At 42.5% G+C, this 22282-nt stretch overlaps 1 protein-coding gene and 2 long non-coding RNA genes across 4 annotated transcripts in view; 1 reads left to right on the top strand and 2 right to left on the bottom strand.

Moving 5' to 3' along the window:
* Nucleotides 1-6960, bottom strand: part of LOC311607465 — a 42297-nt gene extending 35337 nt beyond the window's left edge. Inside the window, exon 1 of the long non-coding RNA XR_014782600.1 lies at nucleotides 6831-6960. This is a non-coding gene — a long non-coding RNA (uncharacterized lncRNA). The remainder of the gene's footprint in view (nucleotides 1-6830) is intronic.
* TTN (titin) overlaps nucleotides 1-22282 on the top strand; it is a 271286-nt gene that overhangs the window by 175911 nt on the left and 73093 nt on the right. For both annotated transcript variants that reach the window (XM_084799170.1, XM_084799169.1), the window contains 43 exons: nucleotides 76-484; nucleotides 586-710; nucleotides 819-1085; nucleotides 1846-2115; nucleotides 2201-2503; nucleotides 2598-2900; nucleotides 3138-3325; nucleotides 3463-3577; nucleotides 3687-3971; nucleotides 4072-4223; nucleotides 4917-5064; nucleotides 5724-5901; nucleotides 6701-6822; nucleotides 6915-7202; nucleotides 7307-7603; nucleotides 7725-7911; nucleotides 8352-8467; nucleotides 8558-8857; nucleotides 8987-9286; nucleotides 9371-9476; nucleotides 9578-9774; nucleotides 9857-10162; nucleotides 10258-10536; nucleotides 11125-11424; nucleotides 11538-11840; nucleotides 11937-12299; nucleotides 12616-12918; nucleotides 13058-13357; nucleotides 13455-13751; nucleotides 13841-14125; nucleotides 14233-14526; nucleotides 15807-16106; nucleotides 16199-16507; nucleotides 16593-16783; nucleotides 17126-17555; nucleotides 18891-19199; nucleotides 19328-19476; nucleotides 19560-19592; nucleotides 19680-19809; nucleotides 19902-20201; nucleotides 20298-20615; nucleotides 21543-21839; nucleotides 21949-22248. In XM_084799170.1, coding sequence (XP_084655296.1) covers nucleotides 76-484; nucleotides 586-710; nucleotides 819-1085; nucleotides 1846-2115; nucleotides 2201-2503; nucleotides 2598-2900; nucleotides 3138-3325; nucleotides 3463-3577; nucleotides 3687-3971; nucleotides 4072-4223; nucleotides 4917-5064; nucleotides 5724-5901; nucleotides 6701-6822; nucleotides 6915-7202; nucleotides 7307-7603; nucleotides 7725-7911; nucleotides 8352-8467; nucleotides 8558-8857; nucleotides 8987-9286; nucleotides 9371-9476; nucleotides 9578-9774; nucleotides 9857-10162; nucleotides 10258-10536; nucleotides 11125-11424; nucleotides 11538-11840; nucleotides 11937-12299; nucleotides 12616-12918; nucleotides 13058-13357; nucleotides 13455-13751; nucleotides 13841-14125; nucleotides 14233-14526; nucleotides 15807-16106; nucleotides 16199-16507; nucleotides 16593-16783; nucleotides 17126-17555; nucleotides 18891-19199; nucleotides 19328-19476; nucleotides 19560-19592; nucleotides 19680-19809; nucleotides 19902-20201; nucleotides 20298-20615; nucleotides 21543-21839; nucleotides 21949-22248 — 10752 coding nt within the window. The remainder of the gene's footprint in view (nucleotides 1-75; nucleotides 485-585; nucleotides 711-818; nucleotides 1086-1845; nucleotides 2116-2200; nucleotides 2504-2597; nucleotides 2901-3137; nucleotides 3326-3462; nucleotides 3578-3686; nucleotides 3972-4071; nucleotides 4224-4916; nucleotides 5065-5723; nucleotides 5902-6700; nucleotides 6823-6914; nucleotides 7203-7306; nucleotides 7604-7724; nucleotides 7912-8351; nucleotides 8468-8557; nucleotides 8858-8986; nucleotides 9287-9370; nucleotides 9477-9577; nucleotides 9775-9856; nucleotides 10163-10257; nucleotides 10537-11124; nucleotides 11425-11537; nucleotides 11841-11936; nucleotides 12300-12615; nucleotides 12919-13057; nucleotides 13358-13454; nucleotides 13752-13840; nucleotides 14126-14232; nucleotides 14527-15806; nucleotides 16107-16198; nucleotides 16508-16592; nucleotides 16784-17125; nucleotides 17556-18890; nucleotides 19200-19327; nucleotides 19477-19559; nucleotides 19593-19679; nucleotides 19810-19901; nucleotides 20202-20297; nucleotides 20616-21542; nucleotides 21840-21948; nucleotides 22249-22282) is intronic.
* On the bottom strand, nucleotides 8461-19367 carry LOC311607464. The gene is made up of 3 exons (XR_014782599.1): nucleotides 19231-19367; nucleotides 16141-16240; nucleotides 8461-8584 (listed from the first exon to the last, which is right to left on the bottom strand). It is a non-coding gene; the product is annotated as an uncharacterized lncRNA (long non-coding RNA).

The raw sequence follows: 22282 nt of genomic DNA, 5'->3' as shown, positions 1-22282 counted from the left end.
TGCTAGATAGTTTTTCCCAGCAATTCATATTATGCAAACCACTAAATCCAACACCATTGTTTTGTGTCACCACAGAGGAAGATCTTAGGATTGTCGAACCTCTGAAAGATATTGAGACAATGGAGAAGAAATCAGTCACGTTCTGGTGTAAAGTGAACCGTCTTAATGTCACACTTAAGTGGACCAAAAATGGAGAAGAAGTGGCTTTTGACAACCGCGTATCATACCGAATTGATAAGTACAAGCACTCTCTAATCATCAAGGACTGTGGCTTTCCAGATGAAGGCGAATACATTGTCACTGCGGGGCAAGACCAGTCTGTCGCAGAGCTGCTTATCATAGAAGCCCCGACAGAATTCGTGGAGCACCTGGAAGACCAGACGGTCACGGAGTTTGATGACGCTGTCTTCTCCTGCCAGCTCTCCAGAGAGAAAGCAAATGTAAAATGGTACCGAAACGGAAGAGAAATCAAGGAAGGCAAAAAGTATGCAAAAACGTGTCTGCCCTCGCGCTGTCGTCTCGCGTGCACTTTGACAGGATGATGTTCATGCTGCGAGCTAACTAAACATTCAATCTCTCCTTTAGATACAAATTTGAAAAGGATGGGAGCATACACAGGCTCATCATAAAAGACTGCAGACTGGAGGATGAGTGTGAATACGCTTGTGGCGTGGAGGACAGGAAGTCCCGAGCCAGACTCTTTGTAGAAGGTGGGTATCGGTTTCAGGCATACACCTAGCTGAAGTGACAATATGTATTTCTTACATTGTTGATAAAAATACAAACCTACCGGCTTTTACTTTACATTTTCTTTCCAGAAATCCCTGTTGAGATTATCAGGCCTCCTCAAGACATTCTTGAAGCCCCCGGGGCAGATGTCATCTTTTTGGCTGAGCTCAACAAAGATAAAGTGGAAGTCCAATGGCTTAGAAATAACATGATTGTTGTCCAGGGTGACAAGCACCAGATGATGAGTGAAGGAAAGATTCACAGGCTACAGATTTGTGATATTAAGCCCCGTGACCAGGGTGAATACAGATTTATTGCCAAAGATAAAGAAGCCAGGGCTAAACTTGAATTGGCAGGTAAGTCACTTTCTTTTGCTTTGCAGTATCCTTCATGGTATCACAGACTTGGCATAGATTTCAGTCTTAACAATTATAGCAAAAAAAACTTCCTGTGATAGCCTTTGGTTTGAATTCCTTTTCATGTGTTTGCTATTCTACTTCCCCCTACAAAGAGGATGTAAGCAGCATTCATCTTTACATGTCAAACCATCGAATTGTTCCTGGAACATGGCAGGTGCTCATGAACTCACGGAGTTTACAGGAGTCTCTCACCCTACTGCTGTACAGCTCCTGTGGGTCTTTTAGATATGCTCTCATCCTGATCCACAATACCTATGTAGGTTGCTCTAAAAACCCCACTGGTGTTTCTTATACATAAGAAAAAGTTGCCTAATTTATCCTGAACTAAGTATACAGTACTTTATCAAAAAATATTTTATCAAATAACTTCAACAACAAAAGCAAAACCCATATCACTGTATTCAAGGTCCTGTTATTATTTATATAATTATAAATTATACAACAAAGATTGGATGTTATTGATTGTTTGCCATCTTCAGTCCTCTGTTTCCAAAGTCTGATAGTTTAGAGTAGGGTAAAATTATTATAATGCTCCAACAATATTCACTGCTATAAAATTACCATGGCATACTTCCAAGATTATGATGATGTTTGTTAGCAAATGTATAGTTAAACAAACAAACAAACAAACAGACTATGCCACAGTGTGACTCCAGTATATAATTCAAATGTGTTTGTGTGTTCTCTTTTTCACTAGCTGCACCTAAGATCAAGACAGCTGATCAGGATCTTGTGGTTGATGCTGGCCAGCCTCTGACCATGGTGGTACCCTATGATGCCTACCCCAAAGCAGAAGCTGAGTGGTTTAAAGAAAACGAACCTCTGTCTACAAAAACGGTCGATACTACAGCTGAACAGACTTCTTTCCGAATCCTAGAAGCCAAGAAAGACGACAAGGGGAGGTATAAAATCGTGCTTCAGAACAAGCACGGAAAAGCAGAGGGCTTCATCAATTTACAAGTTATTGGTAAGCCACCTAATCACTCAGTGATTGGCCCAGCACAGCTTAAAGGCATCACACCACTAAATATTCTGTGATATGTAAATTGCAGATGTTCCTGGGCCAGTTCGTAACCTAGAAGTGACAGAAACATTTGATGGTGAAGTAAGCCTCGCTTGGGAAGAACCATTAACCGATGGTGGAAGCAAGATCATAGGTTACGTTGTTGAAAGACGTGATATCAAGAGAAAGACCTGGGTTCTGGTCACTGACCGAGCAGACAGCTGTGAGTTCACTGTCACTGGTCTGCAGAAAGGGGGCGTGGAGTACCTGTTCCGTGTGAGTGCAAGGAACAGAGTTGGCACTGGAGAACCAGTAGAAACCGACAGTCCTGTAGAAGCGAGGAGTAAATACGGTAAGTATTTAAGTAAGCTGCCACCTGGCTTAGCTTTGTGTTATTCCCCAGCATAACAGAAACTCATATGTGCTTCTTCTGTGGGGACACGCAGATGTTCCAGGCCCTCCTTTGAATGTCACCATCACTGATGTGAATAGATTTGGTGTCTCACTGACGTGGGAGCCACCAGAGTATGATGGAGGTGCTGAAATCACAAACTATGTAATTGAACTGAGAGACAAGACTTCTATCAGGTGGGACACTGCCATGACCGTACGGGCTGAAGACCTGTCAGCAACTGTCACTGATGTGGTGGAAGGGCAGGAGTATAGTTTCCGTGTCAGAGCCCAGAACCGAATCGGAGTTGGGAAACCAAGCGCAGCCACACCCTTTGTCAAAGTTGCTGATCCAATAGGTAAGGTCCCTTAACAACAGCAACAACAAGGAAACAAACATTGCATGCAAAAAAGAACTGAGTTTATGAATCCAAGTAATTCTAATCTAATGAAACAGAGAGCATCAAAACTTAGAGCAAGATTGTAAGAGCCAAGACTCTGTTCATAAACTTGTCTTGATGATGTTGTTACTATCACTCCAAGTCTTTATTGTCACTCAATAAAGTTGTACATCCCACATCTTTCTGCCATTCTAGAGAGACCAAGTCCTCCGGAGAACCTAAGTGCCTCAGATCAGACACAATCATCAGTTCAGCTCACATGGGAGCCCCCTCTGAAAGACGGAGGTAGCCCCATACTGGGCTATATAATTGAAAGATGCGAGGAAGGAAAAGATCATTGGATTCGCTGCAATATGAAACCTGTCCCTGAACTGACTTACAAGGTAAGGAGTTCGCATCCAAAGAATATGTGAGATTATATATATATATATATATATATATATATATATATATATATATATATATAATAATGTTTGTGGGTTTAAATGGATATGCCGCTAATACTAACGTGTAATTTTAGGTCACCGGGTTGCAGAAAGGAAATAAATATTTATATAGAGTATCTGCAGAAAACGCAGCTGGTGTTTCAGATCCATCTGAGCTCCTTGGTCCTCTCACTGCTGACGACGCCTTTGGTAACTAGATATTCTACTTTTTAGATTAGGGGATAGCACATGACCTTCTCGGGTATACTTGGGGCAAAAACATAGTCCTAGAAACTCATTTATTTTTCTTTCTTGGTAGTTGAACCAACAATGGATTTAAGTGCATTTAAAGATGGTCTGGAAGTCATTGTCCCCAATCCCATCAAGATCCTGGTTCCCAGCACAGGCTATCCGAGGCCAAAAGCAACCTGGACTTTTGGAGACCAAGTACTTGAAGAGGGGGATCGTGTGAAAATAAAGACCATATCAGCTTATGCGGAACTTGTCATTTCTCCAAGTGAGCGGACAGACAAGGGCATTTACACACTCACATTAGAAAATCCTGTGAAGTCCATTTCTGGAGAAATTGATGTCAATGTAATCGGTAAGGAATGAAATTATTGCTATGCAATGTGATTAGGCTGTAGTAACACTTATTGGCTTAAGTCATACTGACTTTCATTGCCTTTTTTTTTTTAAATTAGCTCCCCCAAGCGCACCCAAGGAGCTGAAATTTAGTGATGTAACAAAGGATTCTGTCCATTTGACTTGGGAACCACCAGACGATGATGGAGGAAGTCCTCTGACTGGATATGTTGTTGAAAAGAGAGACATGAGCAGGAAGACATGGACTAAAGTAAGTGTTGCACAGCGAGTTTAGAAAGGAGACTGGAGATCCCAGGAGGAGGTCGGGAGGCCACACAGATGACCTTTCCGATCTTTGTCTCATGAAAAAGTTGCAAAACCTTTTTAGTGAGCTGATTCTAATGCTTCATTCTCCATTTTGTTTTCAGTTAGGCTTATTTAACACATAAAAGCAAGCTTACCTACATACTTGGTATCTAATGCACATGCAAACAAGCTATAAGCCATTTCAGAGGAAGTATTTATTGCCCTAGTGGTCATGGTTTTTTCTCACTGCATCGGATTCACCTTAGTTGACTTGATCTGCCATTCTTGCCTCCGTCTATGCTAGTTATAAACTACAGGTACACACACACACACACACACACACACACACATGCACAAGTGCACACACATGCACACACACACACACACATGCACAAGTGCACACACATGCACATGCACACACACATACACACACACACAAGCACATACACATAACAAACTTTGTTTTTTAAGATGGGGAATATATTTAATATATATTAATATATTATATATACTGACATATAATACATAAATATATGTATATATGTATTCCCCATCTTAAAAAACAAATAGCTTGTATTTGTACTCATCCTATAAAACTATTTCTGACTTGAGGAAATAAGTGGAAAAGACAATCAATGAACTGTTTTCTTTGTCACAGGTTATGGACTTTGTGACTGATCTAGAATTCACAGTGCCTGATCTTGTTCAAGGAAAGGAATATCTATTCAAAGTCTGTGCTCGAAACAAGTGTGGCCCTGGAGAACCTGCATATACCGACGAACCTGTAAATATGTCTGCTCCTGCAAGTACGTGCAAGCCCTGTAGGCTTATGCCCACTCTGCGTTACATGCTTTCGACTTCAGACCCAGAGTTGAAGTCTGGGGGAAAGGCATTGGTCGGTAGCATGGAGGTAAACTGAGAGCAATCTGTTAGGAGAGCCTCACACAGCGGAGGTTCCCTTTTAGTCTAGGCACAAACACACCCAAACACCTGTTTACACAGATCGAACCTTTATTAAGCAGGGAAGAAAAGTTAAAGTGGCTGCTTTCTGACTCAGGCGGAAATACAGCAGCAAATGACCTTGCAGCGAGGGCGGGGTCTGTGTTAGAATGGGCTGGGATATGGTGGTATGTTTTGATTGGGCATGTTAATTAGGTGAACCAAAGGGGGCTTCTGATTGGTGGACCTCAGCACTCTGTTAGCTGGACCTTCGTAGTCAGCCTCAGGAGAAGGAAGTGGCCAGATAAGGAAAAGGACCTTCCTTGGGGGCTAGCTTTAGGAATGTAACCTAATGGTTTTTAACAAGGCGGAAGGAATGGGGGACAGGGGCTGGGGGGAGGGGGGCTGGGGCGGGGGGCAGGGCGGAGAAGGGCCAGGCCTGCCAGAGCCATGAGCGCCACATTCAAGCTGGCCAGATCCCCTTCACAGCCTGTCTGAGATTAACTCCCTCTTTGAATTTTTTTAGCGGTACCTGACCCACCAGAGAACGTTAAATGGAGAGACAGGAGTGCCAAGAGCATCTTCCTAACATGGGACCCCCCTAAAAATGATGGTGGCTCACGCATCAAAGGGTATATAGTTGAAAAATGCCCACGTGGTTCTGACAAATGGGTTGCCTGCGGAGAGCCTGTTGCAGATACAAAGTAAGTGTTTCGTCTCTTTAAAAAACTGAACTCATGAATCGTTCTGATTCCTACCCACTAGCATGGGTCTCACCTGGGCAGTGTGAAATGTTCATTTTCCTCACCACGAATCCCCCTGGTACCCCTGCGTGGGTTTACAAAGTCCCGCTGAGCATAGCCCTGTTCATGGCGTTCATCAGCTATGACAGTGAGAAGAGTCCAGTAAGGAGTCAAGCACACCTTAGGCCTGGGACCCTGACCTGGGAAACGCTCCAGATACGCACAGAAAAGCTGGGATCCTGTGAGGTGTGCTCTCTGCCATGGAAGACACCTACTATGCTACCAGCAAACTCAGCAGGCTTATGGCATACGGCAAAAAGAGGAGGGGTTAGATGCCTCAGTGGGCGGTCTCTGTAGGGGAGCTGTAGGGGAGCTGTAGGGGAGCTGTAAGCCACCAGGAGGAAGAAGCTGTGGCTAACAGTGTGTATATACTAGTCTTACCTAAAGGTCAGTTGTTGGTCAACGCTGGCACTTAGATCAGAGGAAGGCTGGGCCATTTCCATGGGTCTGAGGACATGGCTGTGCTCATATCAACAACACAATTCATCAGGACTCCATCCATCCCTGACACATTCAGTGCTGCCGCCCCTCCCTATAGTCCAGATATTTAATTTAAAAGTCAGTGCTACGTTAGTGGCATGAATTTTAGAAAATTAGCTATACTATATTTACACATATATACTTACACATATTACACACACACATATACGTGTAATAGATTATCTATGTGACAATAAAACTCCTATGTTTTTTCTGACAGGATGGAAGTGACAGGTCTTGAGGAAGGCAAGTGGTACGCCTATCGCGTGAAGGCCTTGAACAGACAAGGTGCCAGCAAGCCCAGCAAGCCCACCGAAGAAATCCAGGCGGTGGACACACAGGGTACTTACCCATCCCTTCTTGACTCGTCTGCCAGGCCTCTGACCTTGTCTGCTTGCACTTGCTAACAGCATAAATCATCTTTTCCAATTCAGAGGCTCCTGAGATCTTCCTTGATGTGAAGCTTCTTGCTGGTCTCACCGTAAAAGCTGGAACAAAGATTGAACTTCCTGCCACCGTGACTGGGAAACCTGAACCTAAAATAACTTGGACCAAGGCTGATACCCTTCTGAGGCCAGACCAAAGAATCACCATTGAAAATGTCCCTAAGAAGTCCACAGTGACAATCACAGACAGTAAGAGAAGTGACACGGGCACATACATCATAGAAGCTGTGAACGTCTGCGGCCGAGCCACGGCGGTGGTGGAAGTGAACGTCTTGGGTAAGGGAGGCTCTTGTTTTCAAAAGGATCCAGTTCACTGTGGCTACTATCGTGACTAAAACACGGGTTAAACCATTTTTTTTCCCATGTGATACCACCCACAGATAAACCCGGACCACCAGCTGCTTTTGACATCACAGATGTAACCAACGAGTCGTGTCTTCTGACGTGGAACCCACCAAGAGATGATGGTGGGTCTAAGATCACAAACTATGTCGTGGAGAGAAAAGCAACCGACAGTGACGTGTGGCACAAGCTCTCCTCAACTGTGAAGGACACAAACTTCAAGGCAACCAAATTAACGCCCAACAAAGAGTACATCTTCAGAGTCGCTGCAGAAAACATGTATGGTGTTGGTGAACCAGTTCAGGCTGCTCCGATAATAGCCAAATATCAGTTTGGTAAGATTCTCATTCTGCTAATTAAAAAAAAAAACAAAACAAGAAGGATGCATGTGTCAACCTTGCATTTAGGTGTTAGGTACCCCACACGTGACTTTTTATATCATTATCCTATCTGTAGATCCACCTGGACCTCCCACTCGACTAGAACCTTCCGACATCACTAAAGATGCAGTGACCCTCACGTGGTGTGAGCCGGATGATGATGGTGGCAGCCCCATCACAGGGTACTGGGTTGAAAGATTAGATCCTGACACTGACAAATGGGTTCGATGCAATAAGATGCCAGTGAAGGACACAACATACAGGTAAGCTCCCCCACATCTCCATCATGGTTTAAAATGGCAAGACACTCAGTTGTTTGCGCTCTAGTGTTTCTTTTGATAATGTATGGTTACACATTTAAAAATTTTTAATCACTTCTATTGCCTGCTATCGCACAATCTTTAAATGACACGAATCCCATCCAATGGCACATATCTTTTATCTATAAACTATTAACTTTCCAGGAGCTTCAAAGTGCTCGATCTTCCACTGCATAATAGTAACTGACAATTAAAAATATAATTAGAGTGATAATTTGGTCTAATATAGAGAATGTGACAATTAGAAGACAATATTATGTTGAAGTATTCTCAGTTAAATTTATAAATAATTTATATTCTCACTGTTGGAATAAATTCACCTCTTCTATGTAGAGCACATAGGTGACTGATTCTTACCATGACGGTGCCTTCTCCTTGTTCAGGGTGAAAGGTCTCACCAACAAGAAGAAATACAGGTTCCGTGTGCTGGCTGAAAACTTGGCAGGACCAGGAAAACCAAGTAGATCAACTGAACCAATCTTAATAAAGGACCCCATAGGTATTGTTCAGATGCTTCTCTGTGGTTACTTTGAGGAATTATTATTAACTTCCTTTGCACAAAACAAATAATGATGCCCTTGGCCTGCAGATCCTCCATGGCCTCCTGGAAAACCAACTGTAAAGGATATAGGGAAAACATCATTAGTACTGAACTGGACCAAGCCAGAACATGATGGAGGGGCAAAGATTGAGTCTTACGTCATCGAGATGCTAAAGACTGGAACAGACGACTGGGTCAGAGTGGCTGAGGGGGTTCCGAGCACAGGGCATTTGCTCACAGGGCTGATGGAAGGACAAGAGTACTCATTCCGAGTGAGAGCTGTGAACAAGGCTGGAGAGAGCGAGCCCAGCGAACCTAGTGACCCTGTGCTTTGCCGAGAGAAACTATGTAAGTCACTCTTACATTCTAGCTGGAAAACTGCAATCTAAGGGAAAACTTAAACTTCGTTGTAACTGTGAGAACATTTGGTGAGGACTGAAATTGGACATTTTTCCCCTTTTTTTTATTTTTCTTCAGATCCTCCCTCCCCACCTCGTTGGCTTGAAGTGATTAATATCACAAAGAATACAGCTGACCTAAAATGGACAGTTCCTGAGAAAGATGGAGGGTCACCCATCACCAACTACATTGTGGAAAAGAGAGACGTGAGGCGAAAAGGCTGGCAAACAGTAGACACCACCGTCAAGGACACCAAGTGCACAGTAACCCCACTGACAGAGGGGTCTTTGTATGTGTTTCGAGTTGCTGCAGAAAATGCCATAGGACAAAGTGACTACACAGAAATAGGGGACTCCGTCCTGGCCAAAGACACCTTCAGTATGTACTACAACTCAGTCTTTGCAGCAGCATATTATTGAATTTCCCTCAGGCTTTTCTAATCCTTGGTTATTTTGTTTTCAGCCACCCCTGGACCACCCTATGCCTTGACTGTGGTTGATGTGACAAAACGACACGTTGACCTAAAGTGGGAGCCACCTAAAAATGATGGTGGAAGACCAATACAGAGGTAGAACTTCAGGGTTTTTCAGTTAATAAAAGCTAAACATAGCTGTGCACTATTAACTTGTTTTTCTCAATGCTAAATGGAATGCTTCATTCTTTCAACAGATACATCATTGAGAAGAAGGAAAAACTAGGCACCCGTTGGGTAAAAGCTGGAAAGACCTCAGGCCCTGATTGTAACTTCAGGGTAACTGATGTCATTGAAGGAACAGAAGTCCAGTTTCAAGTTCGGGCAGAAAATGAAGCAGGAGTTGGTCACCCAAGTGAGCCCACAGAAATTCTGTCAATTGAAGATCCAACAAGTAAGTCATACTGGTCATTCAGTGGAAATTGTCTGGGACCTGATGGTGAGGATGTGGTGTAAATGTTTTTCTGTCTTCCCAGGTCCTCCCTCACCTCCTCTCGATCTGCATGTGACTGACGCTGGAAGAAAACACATCGCCATTGCTTGGAAACCTCCAGAGAAAAATGGTGGAAGCCCCATCATAGGCTACCATGTTGAAATGTGTCCAGTAGGCACCGAGAAATGGATGCGTGTTAATTCCCGCCCAGTTAAAGATTTGAAGTTCAAAGTCGAAGAGGGAATTGTTCCAGACAAAGAATACGTTCTGAGAGTGAGAGCTGTCAATGCTGTTGGTGTCAGTGAGCCATCTGAAATCTCTGAAAATGTGGTTGCCAAAGACCCAGACTGTAAGAATTCAGTGTCCTTTGCAGCTAATAGGATGCGCTTTCTTCCTGGTGGTTGCATTTTGACATATTTGCCCCTTTCTCTTGGTGTTTTGTAGGCAAGCCAACAATTGATCTGGAGACCCATGACATTGTTGTTATCGAAGGCGAAAAGTTAAGCATCCCAGTGCCCTTCAGAGCCGTCCCAGTCCCAACCGTGAGCTGGCATAAAGATGGCAAAGAAGTTAAAGCAAGTGACAGGTTAACGATGAAGAATGACCACATTTCTGCACACCTTGAGGTTCCCAAGAGTGTCCATGCAGATGCGGGAGTTTACACCATCACCCTGGAGAATAATCTCGGCTCAGCAACTGCTTCAATCAATGTCAAAGTCATAGGTAACAATGCTGTAATGAAACACCAGACATTCCTCATATGTTCCAGAAATTATAAAAGCTAACTTTTTGGTGGTCTGTACACATGGCTTCAAGAATTAGCATTTGTAAACTAAACACCCTCTCAGGTTACTTATGTCCATTTGAAAAGTAAAGTAATCTTGAAGAGGTTAAATTGATAATTAAACTCCTATTGGGTTAATTTACTTGTTTTAATTATATGCATATAAAATACTAATTTAGATAAAATATCTAACACACTTAAAGAATATCTCAATGATCAATATTTCTTTCTGGATCGTATAAATTCAGTTTTCCATAGTCCTCTCCTTCAGGAATAGTAAGATTTATTTTCCATCCTATACTTCCTTCCCTGATAGTATTTGGAAAGTAATGGAGCAATTTCACTTAACACAAAGCATCAAGGTCTGACGCTTCTGATTAACAGACAAGGGCCAAGGAAACTAAAGGCCTTGTGTTCAGAAGGATGCTAGCACAGAAAAGAGTACCATACCCAAATTAGACACAGTTCACTTTCAAAGTGCTAATTTTTCCAACATATGATAGTAATTATCAACTTATGTGTAACAGGTCTACCTGGTCCCTGCAAAGATATTAAAGCCAGTGAAATAACGAAGAGTTCTTGCAAGTTAACATGGGAGCCTCCAGAATATGATGGCGGAAGCCCAATCCTTCATTATGTCCTGGAGCGTAGAGAAGCTGGGAGGAGGACGTACATACCAGTCATGTCTGGTGAGAACAAGTTGTCCTGGACCGTAAAGGATCTCATACCAAATGGTGAATACTTCTTCCGAGTAAAAGCAGTCAACAAGATTGGCGGAGGCGAATACATTGAGCTCAAGAATCCTGTCATTGCTCAAGATCCAAAGCGTAAGTTGGAACGCAGACGTATGATGGCTGCAGAAGAGTGTGCAAGAGTTGTTGCATGAGCTGTAAGAAGGCAGCTTCCCCAACAGTGATCGGTATTCTTCTCTCTTCACCAGAACCACCTGACCCACCTGTAGATGTTGAGGTTCATAATCCCACGGCTAAGGCGATGACGATCACATGGAAGCCACCCCCGTATGATGGAGGAAGCAAGATAATGGGTTACATCATAGAAAAGATTGCTAAGGGTGAAGACAGATGGAAGAGATGCAATGAACATCTGGTACCTGTCCTGACCTATACAGCAAAAGGGCTTGAGGAGGGAAAAGAGTACCAGTTCCGTGTGCGAGCGGAGAATGCTGCTGGTATTGGTGAACCTTCTCGGGCCACTCCCCCAACGAAAGCTGTAGATCCTATTGGTACGTTTTATTGACTGGGGATGCTACTTTCTCTTTGTAAAATTAATGTGGTTCGTGTTTTCTTGAAAATTAAAACAATTCTGGCTTTTATTACAGATGCCCCAAAAGTCATCCTCAAAACAAGCCTAGAAGTAAAACGGGGTGATGAAATCGCACTTGATGCGACCATTTCTGGCTCACCTTACCCAACTATCACATGGATAAAAGATGACAACGTCATAGTACCAGAGGAAATTAAGAAGCGAGCAGCGGCCCCCGTTCGGAGGAAGAAGGGTGAAGCTGAAGAGGAAGAGGCGTTTTTCCTGCCTCTGACAGAGCGCTTGAGCATCAATAACAGCGTGCAAGGAGAGTCTCAGCTGCGTGTCCGTGACTCGCTGCGACCTGACCACGGCCAGTACATGATCAAAGTTGAGAATGACCATGGTGTTGCAAAGGCTCCCTGTACTGTCAGTGTGCTAGGTAAGTAGCCAAAGCTATCTGCTCAACGGAGAAAGAAAATCTACATAAGAATTTTAGCAAAACATAAAAGTACGGCGTTTGGAAACCTTTTAAAGGAAACAGCTTCAGCAAATTATGCTGTTACTTTTACCACCTACGCAGACACTAATGGGGAAAAAAAATCAACTGGCCTTGTTATTTGTTAGCCAGTGTATTATAAAGATAGAAAGATACAGAAAAACTAGAAGTTGCCTCGAAGACCATACTATCATTTACATTTTCCATAGCAACAAGTTCTACACAAAATTTTAATCACGGTTCTTCTTTGAAATATTAGATACACCAGGACCGCCAGTCAACTTTGTATTTGAGGATATTCGAAAGAACTCTGTCCTCTGTAAATGGGAACCACCCCTTGATGATGGTGGCAGTGAAATCATTAACTACACCTTGGAAAAGAAAGACAAGACCAAACCGGACTCAGAATGGATCGTTATCACGTCAACACTCAGAAACTGCAAATATTCAGTAACAAAACTGATTGAAGGAAAAGAGTACCTCTTCCGTGTAAGAGCTGAAAATAGGTTTGGACCTGGACCACCATGTGTTTCAAAGCCACTCTTAGCCAAAGATCCATTTGGTAAGCTTCCTTTAGCATCACAAATTGGACTTTTCACCATATATTTTGAGGTATAAGAGTATCATGATTTTGCAGAATTGATTTTATGTCATGTTACAGAATTCAAATATGGGTTGTTGCTTTTTTTTTTTTTAATCAGAACCACCTGATGCACCAGATAAGCCCACTGTGGAAGACGTCACCAGCAACAGTATGGTAGTAAAATGGAATGAACCAAAAGATAATGGTAGCCCCATCTTGGGTTACTGGCTTGAAAAACGTGAAGTCAACAGTACACACTGGTCTCGGGTCAACAAGACCCCTCTCAGTTCTTTGAAGACCAAGGTAGATGGCTTATTGGAAGGACTCACCTATGTCTTCCGAGTCTGTGCTGAAAATGCTGCTGGACCTGGGAAGTTCAGCCCGCCTTCGGATCCTAAAACAGCCCGTGATCCAATCTGTAAGTAACTCTTTAAGAAGAGAGCACTGGAGAGTAGTCGGCCCCACATTTGGGACCCCTCAGTGAAGCTGACACGTGTGTTCTGCATTCCTCCTAGCTCCGCCTGGGCCACCAATCCCAAGAGTTGCTGACACAAGCTCTACAACCATTGAGCTGGAGTGGGAACCCCCAGCTTTCAACGGTGGCGGGGAGATTGTTGGCTACTTTGTTGATAAGCAGTTGGTTGGCACAAATGAGTGGTCACGCTGCACAGAGAAGATGATCAAAGTCCGTCAGTTCACTGTCAAAGAAATCCGAGAGGGTGCCGACTACAAACTTCGAGTGAGTGCTGTTAATGCGGCCGGTGAAGGACCACCTGGGGAAACGGAACCTGTTACTGTGGCTGAACCACAAGGTACTTAATGCTTTCTGGGGAGAAAATGGGTATTTCCCAATATTTTGTTCTTTGTTCAACTAACATACATGGCTGTTCTCCTTCAACAGAGCCTCCAAATGTGGAACTGGATGTCTCTGTCAAGGGCGGGATACAAATCATGGCTGGGAAGACCCTTAGAATCCCAGCAGTGGTGACTGGCCGTCCTGTGCCCACAAAAGTATGGACCATAGAAGAAGGAGAGCTGGATAAAGAACGTGTCATAATAGAGAATGTTGGAACCAAATCTGAACTAATTATCAAGAACGCATTGAGAAAAGACCACGGCAGATATGTGATCACAGCCACAAACAGCTGTGGTTCCAAATTTGCAGCAGCCCGGGTTGAAGTGTTTGGTAAGGAATGTTTATTTTGTGGATTTTCATAAGATTCTTTTCATGTGATGTGATCTTACTATACTGATTTTGTTGTTAATGCTTTGGGTTACTGTTCTATTTTCCAGATGTCCCTGGCCCAGTTCTTGACCTCAAACCTGTTGTAACAAACAGAAAGATGTGTCTGCTTAATTGGTCTGACCCAGCAGATGATGGAGGCAGTGAAATCACAGGGTTTATAATTGAAAGAAAAGACGCCAAGATGCACACTTGGAGGCAAGCCATCGAGACTGACAGATCCAAGTGTGACATCACAGGTCTTATAGAGGGCCAAGAATACAAGTTCCGTGTCATTGCCAAGAACAAGTTTGGATGTGGGCCTCCAGTTGAAATAGGACCGATTCTTGCAGTTGATCCACTAGGTAAGAAAAGATTTCCACTGCATTTACTAAATATTCTGCTTATCTGTCAAGTATTTGCTGAGACTTACAGCTCCAAACACCCAATACACTCAAGATTTTATACCAGCTAGAGAGCAAAAAAGAAAATCAGGTATCTACTAGCAATTTTAAAGACACCATATTTACTAAATTTATGTGTATTTTGCTTTATATAGATATAAATTATGCAGAATTTTCTGTGCCAAAAATTTGGATCTACTAAGTCTTGGTAATTTAGGAGCATTCAATATTATATACAAGGGAAAATTTAAATATAACAATTTGGTAGTTATATAGACTTCAATTTGCTGCTTTTCTAATATATATCATCTACTTTTCTAAAATATGTATTTTATGGGGCATATATGTATGTGTGTATGACAGATAATTGCCATAGGATAAATGATTTAGTTTTATTGCACTGCTAAGAAGTCTTCTCACTGGAAGGATGGGGGGACCCAATCAGAAAGAACCAACAATTAAAATTTTTTTTAAAATTCCATTACTTTCAGGGTATAGCGGAGGCCTCAGAATAGAGCTGAGGTTCCCGGGCTCTACCTGCAGGTAGCGATCAGTTAGAATGGGAGAGGTCCAGTTATGCCAGCCAGAACCGACTCTTCAGAACACAAACTCTGTGGTAGTTCATAAATGATCCTTCCAGTGAGGCAATGTGACTCATATGACACCATATGAGGCAATATGACTCAAAGGGTATTCAGTAACCACATCTACTGTCCGGTCACAAAGGAAAAACAAAACAACAAAAAACAAACAAATAAAACAAAACAAACAAAAATAACCCACTTTGCTCTCTGCCGGCATTCAAAGCAGAACTCCACACACTTATTTTCCTAGTTTTGTAGGATTAGAAGTTTTGTCAGTATCAAAGCAGGGAAACAGTGTAAAATTCTAAATACAAACCACATAGACACATGTCCTTGATTTACCTTTAATCAATGACTTTGATGAGACATTCACTGGGAATAAAATGCTGTTAGTAAGAACGGCTGTCATTGTCGTGACTGGTGTGTTTGAAAAGAATTTTGAAACTGCCAATTAACCTATTCTTCACACAAACAGAAGTGAAATATAACTTCCTATACAAATGTTTATTTCATGCTCACCATTTTTTAAATTTAAATTAATTTTTAAAGATGCCTTCACTTTCCATCCCGATCGCAGCCCCCTCCCTCATCTCCTCCTGGTCCCACCCTCCCTCCCCCTCCCCCATGTTCACCATTTTTAATTTCTTCTGCTTTAAGGCCCTCCAACATCTCCTGAAAGACTCACATATACAGAAAGGACGAAATCCACTATCACCCTTGACTGGAAAGAGCCCCGCAGTGATGGTGGCAGCCCTATCCAAGGATACATCATTGAGAAACGCCGACATGACAAACCTGACTTCGAAAGAGTTAACAAGAGACTCTGCCCAACCACATCATTTCTGGTTGAAAATCTTGATGAACACCAAATGTATGAGTTCCGTGTCAAAGCCGTCAACGACGTCGGTGAAAGCGAGCCATCTCTGCCTCTTAACGTCGTCATACAAGATGACGAAGGTAGGGATGCCATACTTAATACCATTGAGCGTACCTTATGGAGACATGAGGAGACGGGCTTAAGACTTTCCCCTCTTTACTTCTTTCTGCAGTCCCTCCAACTATTAAGTTGCGCCTGGCTGTTCGAGGAGACACTATCAAAGTGAAAGCAGGGGAGCCAGTTAGCATCCCTGCAGATGTGACGGGCCTCCCCATGCCTAAGATTGAGTGGTCCAAGAATGAGAAGGTGATTGACAAACCCACTGATGCACTCAACATAACCAAAGAGGAAGTGTCCCGAAGCGAGGCAAAGACTGAGCTTAGCATCCCTTCGGCGGTCCGAGAGGACAAGGGCACCTACACGATTACTGCTTCCAACCGTCTTGGCTCGGTGTTCCGCAACGTTCACGTGGAAGTGTATGGTACGTGGCCTCCCTCCTGTGTGGGGAAGGAAGCCACCTCCTGCTTAAGGATGACTTCTCAGTCCTCTCTGCTGTTCCTTTCCAGACCGTCCATCTCCACCCAGAAACCTCGCTGTCACTGACATTAAAGCTGAGTCTTGCTATCTGACGTGGGATGCCCCTCTGGACAATGGAGGCAGTGAAATTACCCATTATATCATTGACAAACGTGATGCCAGCAGGAAAAAGTCTGAATGGGAAGAAGTCACTAACACTGCTGTTGAGAGAAGATACGGGGTAAATGCTTCCAAATTTATGCATACTTATAGGACACATTTCTGATTTGATACCACTTTTGGTGTAGCTTTAGAATTTAATGATTAAAGTCCAAATCCCATATATGGCAGCAGCTATTTGTTACTTTGGCATTTATCACTATGCACATAAGGCCACTTATCAAATACTACCTACTGCTCTCTCACTCTCTCTCTCTCACTTGACATCCACTAGAAACTACAAAAAATGATGTCTTGTTTTTAAGGTTTCTCTTTGATCCATCCCCAAATAGAGTTTTAAAAACAAGTAAAGGACCAGCCCAAGCATATTTGTTCTGATTTCATTATCCACCTAAATGTCTAGATGTGGAAGCTTATCCCCAACGGTCAGTATGAGTTCCGAGTGAGGGCAGTGAATAAATACGGAACCAGTGATGAGTGCAAGTCGGACAAAGTCGTCATTCAAGATCCTTATCGCCTCCCCGGACCCCCTGGAAAACCAAAAGTCTTAGAACGCACCAAAGGGTCCATGCTTGTGAGCTGGACTCCTCCTTTGGACAATGGAGGTTCTCCGATTACTGGCTACTGGCTAGAGAAGAGAGAGGAAGGTGGTACCTACTGGTCACGTGTTAGCCGAGCGCCAATAACCAAAGTTGGACTGAAGGGTGTGGAATTCAATGTTCCACGTTTGATTGAAGGTGTGAAATATCAATTTAGAGCCATGGCAATAAATGCTGCAGGTATCGGCCCTCCCAGCGAACCGTCAGACCCAGCTGTTGCAGGAGATCCCATATGTAAGTGTGTTTTACTTCTAGGACCTGTTTCTAATGGGTGAAGTTACTAAGTAGGTTACTTATATTTTTTACTAGAACCATTCCTGGGGAAGTGTTTATACATATACATACATACATAAAGTAGTTTTTTAAGTTCTTGGATCAAAGCTAGTATTTTTTGTTTTTTGTTTTTTAACCACAGCCAAAATGGCATGCATTATAAGCTAAGAGTTCAAAACTCTATCTCATTAGCTACTATGGACATTGTTTTTCCCCATTAAACAGTTAGACCCTCTTGCATGAATTCAATTAAAAAGTAAGATGTTAAGTATTTGTTAAACAAAGATACCACATTCTCTGAGGTCAAATAATGAAAAATCTTGCTGGATCACATATGAACAGATTGGCTTAGAAATTAAAATATTGTGACTTTCATAATCTGGTGAGTTTTCTAAATAATACCCAGTTGGATTCTCTGAAGAAAAACTTCAACTGTTTCTTTCAAAGACTGAGGATGCTTTCATGCTGTAGAGAGCAAATGTAGAACAAGTTAGTCACATTTTCATCTAGCAAATTAGTGTGGAACATGGACTGTTCAAGAGTCTGTACTAGACACAAGGAAAGATTTAAACAGGCAAATGGGATAAAAGAGTTTCACTCATTGTGAGGCACCAAAAGAAAAGTATTATGGGGCAGGAGAGATGGCTAAGAGGTTAAGAGCACTGTCCGCTCTTCCAGAGGTCCTGAGTTCAATTCCCAACAACCACATGGTAGCTCACAACCATCTATAATGTGATCTGACGCCCTCTTCTGGCCTGCAGGTGTACATACAGGCAGAGCACTGTATACAGAATAAATAAGTCTTTAAAAAAAAAAAGTATGATGATGTATGTACAGAAACATTGATTCTGCCCTTAAGGTGCATTGAGATTAGTTTGTATGCAGAGGTTTTCCCAGCAAGCAATGAATACATGTTTAATTATCATGCTGTAGAAATAAAAAGTTTAGTTGCAAATTACTTTTCAAAGTAAAATACACTGTTGAGTCTCTTTAGTAGGATCTCAGAAAAAAAAATAGCTTCTCACCAGTAGTGTGCTCAGAGACTATATATAGATTTATCCAAAGACAGCAAGTAATCCTTTTCCCAGGGATTCATTTGCTTTCTGTTTTCTACATTAATACTAAAAGAAAATATACTCTTACTTGTTATACTTTTCCAGTGTTTCAATTTTAATATTATAATAGACTACAATAAATTTCTTAAATAGTAAATATATATGTGTGTGTGTGTGTGTGTGTATGTATATTAGCATTCCATTACTACAAAATGTGATGTGTGTTTGTTTCTTATTATAGACCCTCCTGGGCCACCTTCTTGTCCAGAGGTTAAAGATAAAACAAAATCAAGCATCTCGCTAGCATGGAAACCCCCAGCCAAGGACGGTGGCAGCCCCATCAAAGGCTACATTGTAGAAATGCAAGAGGAAGGTACCACTGACTGGAAAAGAGTCAATGATCCTGATAAACTTCTCCCTACCTGCGAATGCGTCGTGCCTGATCTGAAAGAACTCAGGAAGTACAGGTTCAGAGTAAAAGCTGTCAACGAAGCTGGTGAGTCTGAACCCAGTGACACGACCGGAGAAATCCCTGCCACTGATATTCAAGGTACTTGTTCTTAGTCGGCTTGTTTGTTCACCTTTGCTCATCCTGTGGAATTAATGTGCTGGGGACGTTTTCAGTTCCCTCGCTGAGGAATGTAGGCTAACTGCTTCCTGTTGTCTGTGGTATTCCAGAGGTCCCAGAGGTTTTCATTGACATCGGAGCACAAGATTGCCTGGTTTGTAAAGCCGGGTCACAGATCAGAATCCCTGCTGTCATCAAGGGACGCCCAACACCAAAGTCATCTTGGGAATTTGACGGAAAGGCAAAGAAGGCAATGAAGGTAAGAATTCTGTGACTTCCCTGGATCCTCCATTGAATAACAGGAAGCAGTAGTTAAAACTCAGCTGTCTTCTTTTCTACTAGGATGGGATTCACGATATACCTGAGGATGCACAGGTAAGGGGCTAGCCTAACTAGGAACATCATTGGCCTTAGTAATGCCATGATCTCATCTGATGTACGACTACGATTTACCTTGTATAGCTGGAGACTGCAGAGAACTCATCGGTCATCATTATCCCAGAGTGTAACCGAGCTCACTCAGGCAAATACAGCATCACAGCCAAGAATAAAGCAGGACAGAAAACCGCCAACTGCAGGGTTAAAGTCATGGGTAAGAAAGACATTCATAGTTATGACAGGACCGATGCAAACTGCTCTCAGCATCTAAGGGATGATGTTTACACTGTGGTTTGCAACCCTCAGATGTTCCAGGCCCTCCCAAAGATCTGAAGGTTAGTGACATCACAAGGGGTAGTTGCCGCCTCTCGTGGAAGATGCCAGACGATGATGGAGGAGACAGGATCAAAGGCTATGTCATTGAGAAGAAGACTATTGATGGGAAAGCCTGGACAAAAGTCAATCCGAACTGTGGGAGCACCACATTTGTGGTGCCAGATCTCATCTCTGAGCAGCAGTACTTCTTCCGTGTGCGGGCAGAAAACCGTTTTGGAATTGGCCCACCTGTTGAAACCATCCAGAGGACCACTGCCAGAGACCCAATATGTAAGTTTTATTAAAGCGCCATTTTAAAACGGTCTCAAGAATGAGCTCCATTATTACCAGCTGTGCTTAATGATTCCTATAACCATTTTTTTCCAGATCCTCCTGACCCTCCTATTAAGCTCAAGATTGGTCTTATAACAAAGAACACGGTACATCTGTCGTGGAAACCTCCAAAGAACGACGGGGGCTCTCCTGTCACCCACTATATCGTGGAGTGTCTTGCGTGGGACCCTACCGGGAAAAAGAAAGAAGCTTGGCGACAGTGCAACAGGCGTGACGTGGAAGAACTGGAGTTCACTGTTGAAGACCTCATAGAGGGCGGGGAGTATGAGTTCAGAGTCAAGGCTGTCAACGAGGCTGGAGTCAGCAAGCCTTCAGCTACTGTTGGCCCTGTGATTGTCAAAGATCAGACATGTGCGTATTTAACAGAAAATTCCCTTCCCTGGGACTGCCTTCCTGTGAATCTAGTAATAAACAATGCATGCGTCTATCGGGGTGTCCCTCTGGGCTGCTTGTAGGCATGGACACATTATTCAGCTACTTATTACCCCACTATGGACAGAATTAGCAAATATCCTCCCATACTGCTTTTACTACAAATGAAAAACATCTCATTTTCTTCTCCTAACTACCTCCAAGGCAAGCTGTATTATCTAACAGAAATTAAGGGAATTAAAAGGGGCAAAAAGCAAGTAATTTGCTTAGCACCTGTTAAGACCAATGCATCTTTCCAAACAAGACTTTCTCTCTATTTATGAAAACCCATTTTAGTTTTGGAAGATAAGATACACATACAAATAAGTCTCTTCAAAGTATTGTTACCACCACTGTGTATTTAGTTGATCTTATGGTTGCACCAATTTTTGCACGCTCATAATAAATTTATAGAAAATAGAAAAGTGTTTTGCTTCTACCAGCAATTATACCTCTTAGAATATTTTCATCAAAATCTCTAAATGAACATGGAAATGACTTCATAACTTTGAAAATTATTAAAGAAAAATATCATAATTAAGTGCTGACCATAAACTACTATGATATTCCCTCCTTGTTCCCTTTGTCAGAATTTTGACATGTATAATAAGACAAAATAAGGGAGAGGCAATAGAAGATGGGTGACTAGTGTAGATCCGATAAAGGATAGCTACATTCAACTGCCCCCAAACTAGTGTAGCAGTGTCAAAGAGAGACATCCTTTATGTTAGCTTGTACAATGAACCCAATCAATCAGTCAACCCAAATAGGCTTTATAACGACAGCCAATTCTACTTTCTACCCTTTACTGCTCTTTACTCCCTATGTTAACATTTGTTGTTGTTGTTGTTGTTGTTAATAATCTAGGCCCACCATCAATTGAGCTAAAGGAATTCATGGAAGTTGAAGAAGGGACTGATGTTAACATCGTGGCCAAAATCAAAGGCGTGCCCTTCCCGACTCTCACCTGGTTTAAAGCTCCTCCAAAGAAGCCAGACAGCAAAGAGCCTGTTGTCTACGATGCCCATGTCAACAAACAGGTGGTGGACGACACTTGCACTCTAGTTATTCCTCAGTCTCGCCGGAGTGACACTGGCTTATACTCTATCACAGCTGTAAACAACCTGGGGACAGCATCAAAGGAGATGAGACTCAACGTCCTTGGTAATGATTGCACTGTTTGGTTAAAACTACATGTTTTTATTTTCAATCATAAATAAAATCTGTTTCCAAAATCCTTCAACTGCTAAAAAAATTTTTTTCATCTTTTTAGGTCGTCCTGGCCCTCCTGAGGGACCCATAAAGTTTGAATCTATTTCAGCAGATCAAATGACATTATCTTGGCTTCCACCTAAAGATGACGGTGGGTCTAAGATTACAAACTATGTCATTGAGAAAAGAGAAGCTAACAGGAAGACATGGGTACGTGTCTCCAGTGAACCTAAAGAATGCATGTACACAATTCCCAAATTGCTAGAAGGCCATGAATATGTGTTCAGAATCATGGCCCAGAATAAATATGGCATTGGAGAGCCACTTGACAGTGAACCTGAAACAGCACGCAACCTCTTCTGTGAGTAGTACAACATTTTCGCATATGACATCAT

Source organism: Acomys minous, assembly GCF_964271855.1.
Source record: "Acomys minous genome assembly, chromosome: 10".
NCBI lineage: Eukaryota > Metazoa > Chordata > Mammalia > Rodentia > Muridae > Acomys > Acomys minous.
This window is presented reverse-complemented; position numbering and strand designations above follow the sequence as displayed.